At 54.9% G+C, this 11959-nt stretch overlaps 1 protein-coding gene across 2 annotated transcripts in view; it reads left to right on the top strand.

The window, feature by feature from the left end:
- The window catches only part of LZTS1 (leucine zipper tumor suppressor 1), a 50402-nt gene extending 38711 nt beyond the window's left edge, over positions 1–11691 (top strand). For both annotated transcript variants that reach the window (XM_057549338.1, XM_007167921.3), the window contains exons 2-4: positions 3962–4429; positions 5673–6464; positions 7927–11691. In XM_057549338.1, coding sequence (XP_057405321.1) covers positions 4085–4429; positions 5673–6464; positions 7927–8559 — 1770 coding nt within the window. In that variant the 5' untranslated portion in view covers positions 3962–4084 and the 3' untranslated portion in view covers positions 8560–11691. The remainder of the gene's footprint in view (positions 1–3961; positions 4430–5672; positions 6465–7926) is intronic.
- Positions 11692–11959: the final 268 nt, after the last annotated feature.

The following is an 11959-nucleotide window of genomic DNA, read 5'->3' on the forward strand; positions in this document are numbered from 1 at the left end:
CATTATGGTTCATCACAGGATATTGAATATAGTTCCCTATGCTATACAGTAGGACCTTGTTGTTTATCCATCCTATATATATAATAGTTTGCATCTGCTAATCCCAAACTTCCAATCCATCACTCCCCCATCCCCCCCAACCTTGGCAACCACAAGTCTGTTCTCTGTGTCTGTGAGTCTGTTTCGTAGATATGTTCATTTGTGTCATATTTTATTTAGATTCCACATATAAGTGGTATTTATATGGTATTTGTCTTTCTTTGTCAGGCTTACTTCACTTAGTATGATAATCTCTAGGTCCATCCATGTTGCTGTAAGTGGCATTATTTCATTCTTTTTTATGGCTGAGTAGTATTCCATTGTGTGTGTGTATTTGTGTGTGTGTGTATACACACACACACACACTATACACACACACACCACAACTTCTTTATCCATTCATCTGTCAATCTTGGCTATTGTAAGTAGTGCTGCTATGAACATAGGGGTGCATGTATCTTTTCAAATTATAGTTTTATCTGGATATATGCCCAGGAGTGGGATTGCTGGATCATATGGCAACTCTACTTTTAGATTTTTGAGAAACCTCCATACTGTTCTCCATAGTGGCTGCACCAGTTTACATTCCCACCAACAGTGCAAGAGGGTTCCCTTTTCTCCACACCCTCTCCAGCATTTGTTATTTGTAGACTTTTTAATCATGGCCATTCTGACTGGTGGGAGGCAGTACCTCATTGTAGTTTTGATTTGCATTTCTCTGATAATTGGCGATGATGAGCATCTTTCCTTGTGCCTATTGGCCATCTGTATGACTTCTCTGGAGAAATGTCTATTTAGGTCTTCTGCGCATTTTTCAACTGGGTTGTTTTTGTTGTTATTGAGTTGTATGAGCTGCAAACAGATTCATTTTACGTCTTCCCAGTGTTATAGTTCTGCTCCAACTGTTACATGCTTCTAGATGGCACGCTAGTCATGTCCTTGTGTTGATCACACGCACCTCTGGACAGCACTTACCATGTGCCAAGCATTGCACTTGACGTCTGTGAGTTTGCTTCATCCTCATACTAATCCTGTGAAATAATGATTATTTCCATTTTGTAAGCAAAGAAACCTCAGAGAGGTTAATTTTCAACTCCAAATCTGTCTGATGCCATAGCCAGTGGCCTTATCTCTACAACACTATCCATGTAGATGCTCACAAATGTGTAATTGGATGGGCAAAAAGTAAGTCACCAGTTGCCCAATTGGTAGAATGTGCAGAGTGCAGGAGAGTCCTTTGGCCAAAAATAGGTTCCCTACATATGGACAGCAGTAGAATATTTGCCTCATAGGACCTGAAGGCCTCAGCTAAGCAAGGGATGGATGACCTGGGGCATGAGAAACACATTTTGTCACTGTCAGCTGTTAAATCAGCAGAGTAATTTCATACTCCTAAGTTGTGCTGTCAGGCAATGAGATGCAGGAAAGTTGCATTTGGAAGGAAGAGAACTAGTTCTGGAAAATGAGATATGGCCATTAAAGACAACACAGGGATGACGAATGCTGGAGAGAACAATGATAGTAATATAAATCATAGATACCAGTGAAAATACCTCCCATTTATGAAGCACCAGCTATGTTCTAGGCTTTCAATAAATGTACCAGACCTATTAGCTTCTGATGGGATCCAATAAACTGCTCATAATGACCCCATGAGGCATCACCATGGTTCCCTGATTCTAAGAGGCCATCAGTTTAATAAAAGCTTTTCATAGGAAAAAATACTTTACGCTTACACAATGCTGTTTTGTTGTGTTGTACTTTTAGGACTGGAATATAGAATGTATTTGTTCATAACATAACCACTTTATTCTTCAAGATGACAATGCACGTTTGAATCTGAGCCTTCACCTTCAGCGCCTGAAGAGTCTTCTGGCTCCCTCAACTGTGCCCATACACCCTCATCGCCCACCTGGGCTGTCTCTCGCCCCTTTCGGATTGTCAGGGTAATTTAGAGCATAATAAAGAATGCAGGGTTCCTTCTGCATTTCCTATTTTATTAAACTGGTAGTCCCCCCATTTAATTGGATCATCTGTCTTTTGACTGACTGAGAAATACCCCTTCCCAATGTGTGACAACCACACATCCTTTCCGAGCTCTGAAAATCATGTGACCTGCGCTCAGCGATTTGCCTGTGTCTGCGAGAGTGCCCACATTGCCTTCCAGTGCATTCCTCCGTCTGGTGACTGGCAAGGTCGTTGTTACTGTTTTCAGCATTGATTATAAGATGCAGTCCTATTACTTTAAAAGAATTTTTTTAAGTGTCTGTGAAACTGAAGGTTAAAGATGTGCAAGTGTTTACCTCCTGAGTCATAGCTGGCAGGGAGCGTAACCGGGAATGCAAGCCAAGTCTATCACGTACTTCTCAGTGTCCAAGGATACAATTATTTCTCCCCTCTTTTTCTCCTGACGCTCTCCAGTCTAGGCCTTTCTTCCCGCCACTCCACCAAGACTGCTCTTGTCAAGGTCACTGTGCCTCCACATGGCCAAATCCACTGACCAATTCTCAGTCACCATCTTACTTCAGCAGCACTTGACACCATCCTCATCCTTGCCTTTCGTGGGTCTCCTGCATCTCTGTCACAGCCTTCTCAGTGTCTCTTCCTCATTCCCCCTCACCTTCCTGGCCTTCGTGAACCAGTCCTCACATTTCTCTTGTCTTCCTGCCTTTGCTTTTTCATCTAGTCTCAAACCTGGCTTCTCTGCACAAACACCTTGTACATGGAAATCTGCAGCTTCCCCCGCTCCACAGCCATCCTACTCCCTACTCCACATCACTCCTTGGATGTCTAATAGGCTTTGCAAACTTAATGTCTTAAACCAAACTCCTATTTTCCACCCTGACTTCATCCCAGACTGGCTCCTTTTGTGGTCTTTTGCATCTCAATAAATGGCAACTTTTACTTTTTCTAGTTGCTTAGACAAAATTATTGGAGTCATCCTAGACTCCACTCTTTCACTCCCTGCAGCCAATCTTTTAACTAATCCTATCAGCTCAACCTTAAGATTACATCTAAAGTTGAATCCATAACTACCGCCCTTGGTCCAGCCATGTGAGTCCCTCATCTGCCCTAACTGGCCCACCACTTTCCACCCAGGCCCTTCCATGGCCTCTTCTCCACTCAGCAGCCAGGGTGACCCTCCACAGCCTAAGTCAGATCAGGTTGTCAGCTGCTTAAAGCCATCTGGGGGCTCCTCATCTCATCAGGCTAAAAGCCAAAGCCCTAATGGCCAGCCAGGTTCTCTGTTGCCTTGCACCTGCTAGCTCTCTGATGTCTACATCCCCTGTGCCCCCCTTGCTAATAACTACCCTCCAGCCAGACTGGTCTCCTTGCTGGTCTCACAAATGCTCAGCATACTCCACACAGGAACTCGGGGCTTTGCCCTTGGGGTGCCCCTGAGCTTCTTCCTTCTCCCCCCAGATCTCCATGTGCCTTGCTCCCTCGTTTTCTTGAGGTCTCTCCAAATGATACTCAACAGAGAGGCCTCCCTCGTACTCTCTGCATAAAATAACCACCTCCCAGAATGCCATCCCATTCACTCTGCTTTATTTTCCCCGTAGCACCTAGATCGCTTGAGGTCGGACACATTGATCTGTTTGTGGCCAGTCCACACTATGCCACACACAAGCCCCATGAGTGCGGGGACTGTGCCTGTTCTAGTCCCCCCTGCATCCCCGTGCTGAGACCAGGGGCCATCCCGATGTAAGCTCCCAGCGGATGTTTGCTGAAGTAGAGGACAAAGGAAGAATGAGAGGGGAGCCCAATAACAGAGGCAGGGCTGAGCTTCTGTTAGGAGAAACATGCATTTCTCTGTCGCCCAGATCTCACGGTCAGAATGCCTCCTCTGTTAAGTCACCGGCGGGGACCGTGCAGTGACCGGCCCCATCCCAGGCTGATTCCTGCTTGTGTCTCCTTCCAGGTCTCGGATCTCCCGGGCTCTGTGAGGCTTCTGCTATGACCGCAGCCTCTTCGCGGAGCCAGGACTGCCACAGCCACGCCAGGTCCCCCGCTCTGCCCTGCCTGTCCCCGGCCCCACGTCACCATGGGCAGCGTCAGCAGCCTCATTTCCGGCCACGGCTTCCACAGCAAGCACTGCCGGGCCTCCCAGTACAAGCTGCGCAAGTCCTCGCACCTCAAGAAACTCAATCGGTATTCAGACGGGCTGCTGAGATTTGGCTTCTCCCAGGACTCGGGTCATGGCAAGTCCAGCTCCAAAATGGGCAAGAGTGAAGACTTCTTCTATATCAAGGTCAGCCAGAAGGCCCGGGGCTCCCACCGCCCCGATTACACTGCACTGTCCAGTGGGGACCTAGGGGGCCAGGCCGGGGTGGACTTCGGCCCGTCCACCCCACCCAAGCTCATGCCCTTCTCCAACCAGCTAGAAATGGTAAGCGGGGTCGCTGGTGTGGGTGGCTGGGTTGGAAAGGCAGGAGAGAGGCGTGGGGCCGGGAGGGGTGGTGGTGGAGGTCTCAACGCTTACATCTCCGAGAGGCTGAGTGATGCAGAGAGGGCAGGAGTGCTGAGCCACAGCAGAGAGCAAGCCTGGACAAAGGAATGGGCACGTTGGTCAGTCCCCTGATGCAGAAGTCCTGGGTGAGCTTTCAGTAGAGAGCAAAGGGGAAGTGAAAGCCTTCCTGAGCTCTGCTGGGCTGTAACTCAGGATTGCCAAGGTAGGACGGACAGCAGCATTTTCAAGCGCGTGGGAAAGAGAGGGGGCTCGCTTACCGTTTGGAAGAGCAGGTAGAGAGGGCACTTGGAGAGAGCTGGCAGCTTCTCTCCTTAGAGGATTCATGGAGGTGGGCTTTCCCCTCATTTTCTGCTCTGGTGGGACAGCAGCTCCTGCTCAAGCTGGCCCCAAAGCATCTTTGACTGGTTAAGGCCTGGGAGTTTGTTCTCATCATCAGTCTAGCAGGGATGAGGGCAAAGAGTCCCACATACTCAGAAGTCCAGCCCTCATGCTGGCTCAAGCTCTCATGGGTCCCGCCAGTGGACACTGAAAACGTTGTTCCTATTCAGTGCCCTGGCCTCACCTGGGAAGATGAATCTGTGGTGTTGATGTGCTAGGAAATGGCCCCATATGTTTGCATAGAGCTTTAAGCTTTTCACAGTAAAGAGCCTGTAAACTGTGAAGTCCTCTAACAATGAAAAGGACGGCTTTAGGGGAAGGATTATTATTTCAAGCGATTCCCCCAACCTCCGGGGCAGGCCACGGCCAGTGTTCCAGCTCCTGGCTGACTGCAAGGGGCAGTGGAGGTGAAGCAGGGATGGACTTCTTCAAGGACACACGTCCAGTGTCCTTAGCTGCACCACACAGAGCCCCAGAGCCCTGGCACGGGGGTCTCAGCCAGTGAATCTGAGAGTCGTTTGGTACCTTGGGGTGGAAGGTGGGTCAAGATGGTGACAGGTTTGTAGTTCACAATACAGACTGCCTCATGATCCTTAAGGACGTCCCCAGGCACAGAGGAATTTCTCCCTCTTGGGAGAGATTCACCACCTTTGGCTCCTTCAGAGCGACAGGTGAGGTCACCTATGGCTCCCGACCAGGAAGGGGCCACGTGGCCGGCACGCATACCCGGCTGGGGGTGCATTGGGGGAAGACACGGCCTCCATATGCCTGTTTTCCTCCCCAGGACTTGGACAAGGGTGCTGTGAGACCCACGGCCTTCAAGCCGGTGCTGCCACGGTCGGGCGCCATCCTCCACTCGTCCCCCGAGAGCGCCAGCCACCAGCTGCACCCCGCGCCTCCAGACAAGCCCAAAGAACAGGAGCTGAAGCCCAGCCTGTGCTCCGGGGCGCTGTCTGACTCTGGCCGGAACTCCATGTCCAGCCTGCCTACTCACAGCACCACCAGCAGCTACCAGCTGGACCCGCTGGTCACGCCGGTGGGGCCCGCCAGCCGCTTTGGGGGCTCGGCCCACAACATCACTCAGGGCAACATCCTCCAGGACAGCAACATGACGAGCCTGAAGGCCCTGTCTTTCTCCGACGGGGGCAGCAAGCTGGCCCACCCGAGCAAGGCGGACAAGGGCTCCATCCGCTCCCCCATCTCCACGGACCAGTGCACCATCCAGGAGCTGGAGCAGAAACTGCTGGAGAGGGAGGGTGAGCTCCAGAGGCTGCACCGCAGCTTTGAGGAGAAGGAGCTGGCTGCCAGCCAGGCCTACGAGGAGCGACCGCGGCGCTGCAAGGACGAGCCGGAGGGGCTGGAGCCCAAGGGCAAGCTGAAGTCCGCGGCACAGAAGAGCCAGCGCGCCCAGCAGGTGCTGCACCTGCAGGTGCTCCAACTCCAGCAGGAGAAGCGGCAGCTGCGGCAGGAGCTCGAGAGCCTCATGAAGGAGCAGGACCTGCTGGAGACCAAGCTCAGGTCCTATGAGAAGGAGAAGACCAGCTTCGTCCCCGCGCTGGAGGAGACGCAGTGGGAGGTGAGGATGCGGGCGTGGGCGGGGGGACGGGCAGGGGTTCGGTGCCAGCGCCCGCCCACCCCAGCCTTCTCCAGGTCTCCTCCAGGCTCTAGGCAATGAGGGAGAACACAACTGCCCAGGAAAACTGGGCTGAAGTACCGGTTTCATGACCCAAATAAGGGGCTCCACGGTAAACCAAGTTGGGGGTACTCTTAGTTTGGGCTTCCTCCTCTCCCCACCCCGGTGCCTCGTGGCCAGAATTGAATTTACTAACCGAGTCGTCGGCTGAGAAGCTGGAGCAAGAGAGCCGAGTCCCGGCTGGGCTGTCTGAGGGCCAACTCACTGCATCTGCTCACAGAGGCTCAGGAAGACCACAGACCATCCTGAATTCATGCTGGCCCCAGAGCCACGAGAGAGCACAGTATCATCTGCGACTTTTGAGGGAAGGGACTCCACCCATTGGTAGGAGTGGCCGCAGCTGTGCAGGTCTCAGGGACAGAAGTCCTCACAGAAGTGCCAGTGGGGCTTCTATTTGGCGGGCTGAGATGGAAATGCAGAACAGGAAGAAAGGGGCTCACATACACCTGCACCCACTCAGGCACACCTGGAAGGGAAGCGCCTGGGCCTGGCCTCGCTGGAGAACAGCCTAACCCCCTCATCCTGCTCGCTTTTCTCTCCTGAGAGGTGGTGCAGGGGACCGGGAGGGGGTGTGCACAGCATTCACCCCAAAGACTCCTGCCCTGGGAAGGGGCTGAGGGCTCCTTGCGTCTGGTTAGACCAGCATCACCCCCCCCAGGTCGAGGTGACACACCCTCGGCCACACAGCCATCTGTTTGCACTGAGCTGCCTGTACTCATCCTGGGAATTAGAGCAACAGGTGTTATCAGGGGTAGAGGGAAAGGATCCTTTCCGTGGAAGTGACGGATGGAGGCAGCAGACAGGTGGGAAGGGAGAGTCACTTTCTGTTTGCCGGGTTTCCCGAAGAGGACAGGACCTTAGCCATGCAACCACTCCCTCTCCTCTTTCCCATCAGTGTTGGCACAGCAGACCCTACCCCAGCCATGGTACCCCAGCCATGGTATCTCAGCCAGGACCTGGGACACTTCAGAGCATGTCAGAGACATAAGCCAGTGCTGGCATCACAACGCATCCATCCTTGTTTGTCTAATCCGGAACCGAGCTGGACATTGCTGTGACCTCATTCCCAGGTTATCCAGTCAGGCTGTAGAGTAAAACAATAAATTAAATAAAATAAATTAAACATTCACGATAACACAGAAATATATTGCAAACATCATATTTATAATAATAATTCATAGAGTGGTTATTAATGCCAGGCCCTAGGTTCTTTCATTTCATCTTTATAACAACCCTATGAAATAGGTACTATTACTAATCGTCAGTTTACAAGTAAGGACACCACACCCAGGTGCCGCCTCTCACCCCTTGGCTCTCTCTCTCTCTTGTCCCCGCCCCGCGGCAGGTGTGCCAGAAGTCTGGCGAGATCTCTCTCCTGAAGCAGCAGCTGAAGGAGTCCCAGACGGAGATCAACGCTAAGGCCAGCGAGATCCTCAACCTGAAGGCACAGCTGAAGGATACGCGGGGCAGGCTGGAGGGTCTGGAGCTGAAGACGCAGGACCTGGAGAGCGCGCTGCGCACCAAGGGCCTGGAGCTGGAGGTCTGCGAGAACGAGCTGCAGCGCAAGAAGAACGAGGCGGAACTCCTGCGGGAGAAGGTGAACCTGCTGGAACAGGAGCTGCTGGAGCTGCAGGCCCAGGCCGCCCTGGGGCCTGCCTCCGCCGCCCCCGAGGACGTGCCTGCCCTGCAGCGGGAGCTGGAACGGCTGCGGGCCGAGCTCAGGGAGGAGCGGCAGGGCCACGACCAGATGTCCTCGGGCTTCCAGCATGAGCGGCTGGTATGGAAGGAGGAGAAGGAGAAGGTGATCCAGTACCAGAAGCAGCTGCAGCAGAGCTACCTGGCCATGTACCAGCGGAACCAGCGCCTGGAAAAGACGCTGCAGCAGCTGGCCCGCGGGGATGGTGCAGGGGAGCCCTTTGAGATTGACCTCGAAGGGGCTGACATCCCTTATGAGGACATTATCGCCACGGAGATCTGAGGGGCCTCCTGGGAGGGAGCCGGGGACCTGGCATTGGGAGGCAGGGGTGCTGAGCCCGTCAGTGGGGGCTCCCCTCCCCATCTCCCCTGCTCAGGCCTCTGAGAGCAGCAGAGACCTCGAGGGGAGGGGAGGGGAAGGGAGGGGCTGCTACACGGCCTCTCCCCGCCTTTCCCACGTTCCAGTGCTTAGCACCCCTGCAGCCTGCCAGACCTCTAGCTTTGCCAAGAGATGAGTCCCCGGATCTACGTCATTTGGTTAAGGGCTCCCTAAACCTTGGCCTTTGTTCAAAATACTTAGAGTTACCCTCTCCCAGCGAGGGTGGTGACCACCGTGAAGGCCAGTGGCCTCCCCAGGATGGAAGCTCCCTTCCACCTCTCTTCCCACAACTTCTTTTCTCGCTCCCCCTCTTTGCACAGCCCCCCTGCCTCCCTGGCCCCCAGCACATTGGGATGCCTTGGGAATAGAACACAAGCATTGGTGACCAGAAGCTTTGGAATCTGACCTGGTCATAACCTGAGCTATCTTCCCCTGGCCACGGAGGGGTAGGGGTTGGAGTGAGGTGTGGAGAATGTGACTTAGCAACATCAGAGCTTCCTGACCCTGGCAGGCCACAGAAAGGAGGGGAGAGCTGGGCCAGCCCAGGATTATCTAGACTCAGCAAGACCCAGAGTGGGTCAGAGAGAGAAGCTAGGTAGTAATGGCCAGTTCCTGTTGGCCCTGCTGACCAGAAATGAGCAGCCTCTGGATGGCTGGTGGCCTCTGACATCTGTGACTACTCTTCTTAAAGCCATAGACCCGAGGCCCTGGGGTGGGTGCTGGGAGGGAAAGATTGAGGACGCCCCTGTCCCTCACACAGGGAGGGTGTGACTTCGAGCTGTTCCCAGGGGAGCCTCCAGATCTTTCATCATGGGACCAGAGGTAGGGATTCCCCCACCTGCTTCAAGTTGGCCAGCAGCTACCCTGAGCTGCTTTTCTTTCCCAAGAACCAAGCCTTTGCTTGGATCCAGGATAACCTGTGTCCCCTGAGATGGTGCAGGGTCATCTGGGCTGGGCATCCCCCACTTCACCTGCAGCTCCATCCCACTGCCTGCCGTTTCCCTTCTCACCTCCAGGGCTAAGTGCAGACAAGAGTCTGTACAGGTCAGGGAGGGGCCCCAGAGTGCCGGTGGCCAAAGAGAGTGAGAGGTGCCAACACAGCCTCTGAACAGCCCCGGGGGGTACCAGCTGGCCCTCTCCACCTGCAGCCCCACCTGAGCCCCGTAGTCAAGGACCCAGGTCCTGCAGGAGGCTGGGCTTCTCTTCTGAAGATGTGCAGGGAAAAGGTGGTTCCTCAGTTGCTCGGTTCAGGGAATTTTCTTTTCTTCTTCTTTTTCCTCTCGTCTTTTCGGAAGCAAGCCCGATCTCGCAGGCAGCCAGGCTGTTCGATGTTCTATTTTTGCCTCTAGCCGCAGCTGCTGTTCTTGGGACAGCCAGCCGTTGCTGGATTCCTGGGCCTCACTCCTGCATGCTGAGAGGGGTTCACTGAGGTGGGAGGGACCAGAACGTCTGGGTAGTTAGCAGTCCCAGACCGGTGCCCCCAGTTCTGTCCCCCGACTGATGACCCTTCCTGCCCCGGGGTGGGAGTGGGAAGCTGCTTCTCCTCCTGTCCCCCCATCCTTCCAGGGCCACCATTCCTCCCCTGAGTCTGGGCTGAGGGCAGGGCCACCTTCCCTGCTGCTGGCTCTGCCTTCCAATCCCTGCGTCAAGCTGTGCCTGTCCTGCCTTCAGGTAACAGAGCAGGTTTTCTGGAATTTCAAGCCGTTACTCTTAGTCTTTGGCTAGATTTAAACCTGGAATCGACAGGCCAAGAGCCCTCTCCCTGCCTGGGGGCCAGTCCCCTCCACTGGGCACATGCAAACCCCCAAGTCAAAGATGTCCCTCCCCCTGTGCCACGGCCCTTGGTCCCTCCATCTCCACCAGCCTGTGCCTTGTTTGAGTCCTTCTTCCCAGTGAGACTGCCCCACGGGATAGAGAAAGGGGCTGCTGTCCCTCCCCAGGCTGGAGGACCCCTCCCTCCACAAAGAGCAGCCCAAAGCCCGTCGCTGTGCCCTCAAGACCTCGCTGTGAAGAGGTGGGTGCTAAACCCGGGGAAGGGGGCGAAGGGGCTCCACCGCGGTGTGACCGTGCCCTGCACCCCGCATCCCTGCCCCAGGCCAACTCGCGGAGCCCTCCCAGGGCTGCCACCAGCCCAAGACCCCAGGGTGGTCCACGCTGGCCCCGGTTGCACCAGAGAGCGAGTGTTGTGTAATATAGCGACCTCACTGCAGCGTGGTTTCCCTTCCCTTCCCTGTGCACAAACCTCCCTGCTGTTTCTGGACCTTGCCCCACCTAGCCTCTCTGGAAGGCAGCTCCGAGCAGCAGAGGCTGAGCGGGAACTGGGAAAGTCAACCACGTGGCCTGGCCCCGGGCCGGTGGGAGCTCGCCGCCCCTGCCTCTGAGCACGGCTGCTGGCACACCTGCTCGCAGGGTCACAGCCACCCCTGCTGCTCCCCACAGGATGGTGAAACGCTCCGCGGTCTGCAGCAAGACAGCAGCACCGGCAGCACCACACCAAGAGGGGACTCTGCCTCTGGGCCTTGGAGTGGCCAGACTCTCAATGCGGCGCCCACCCTGGGTGTCTCCTCTGGCCTCTGTATTCGGGTAACTCCTGCTGAGCACGCCCCACCCCCAGGGGCACTGAGCTCCGTGGGGACTGGGAGGGGGGTACCTCTCCCCTCAGAAGCACCTGCTGAGCCTCTGCCCCTGCTCTCGTCCCGGCCCAGGCCGGGCCGTCTCTTGGGAGAGAGGGATCCCAGGGAGAAGGCGGGCTGGGCTGTTGCAACAGCAGCTGCTGTGGCGGGAGGCCGTGCACCTGTGCACTTGGATGCGCTGCCCTCCTCACCTCTTCTGTGGAACCCCGGCCCGGGCTGGCTGTGGATTGACTGGCATTTGGAAGAAATGTATAGAGTTATTTTTCTCTTGGTCGGGTCTTGTTTGGTTTGCTCTGCTTTTCACAGCTTTGAGTTATTTTATTTTTGATGCCCCCTTTTGGCCATGTAAACTATTTCTGGTAATTTTATGTTTTTATTTATGAATAAAGAATGCCATTTCTCATGCCCTCCCCAACTGCCCTCCTTCCCCTGGCTGTGGTGCGGCAGCTCCCTGGGGCCTTTGCACTTGGAATAAGAAAGGTGATGTCCCTTCCCATCAGTGAAGGAGCGGGGTGGAGGGGGGGCAGGGGGACAGCCTTGACGAGGGCTATGTTGGCTGGTAGGAAAGCAGGGGCCTTGGCATCAGACAGACCTCCAGCTGGTCCCTACCCCTCACCAACCCTGTGACCTTATCTGTGACCAGGCCCTGGGCAGACCCTGGGGAGGGGGGA

The sequence above is a fragment of the Balaenoptera acutorostrata genome, chromosome 6 (genome assembly GCF_949987535.1).
Source record: "Balaenoptera acutorostrata chromosome 6, mBalAcu1.1, whole genome shotgun sequence".
Lineage (NCBI taxonomy): Eukaryota > Metazoa > Chordata > Mammalia > Artiodactyla > Balaenopteridae > Balaenoptera > Balaenoptera acutorostrata.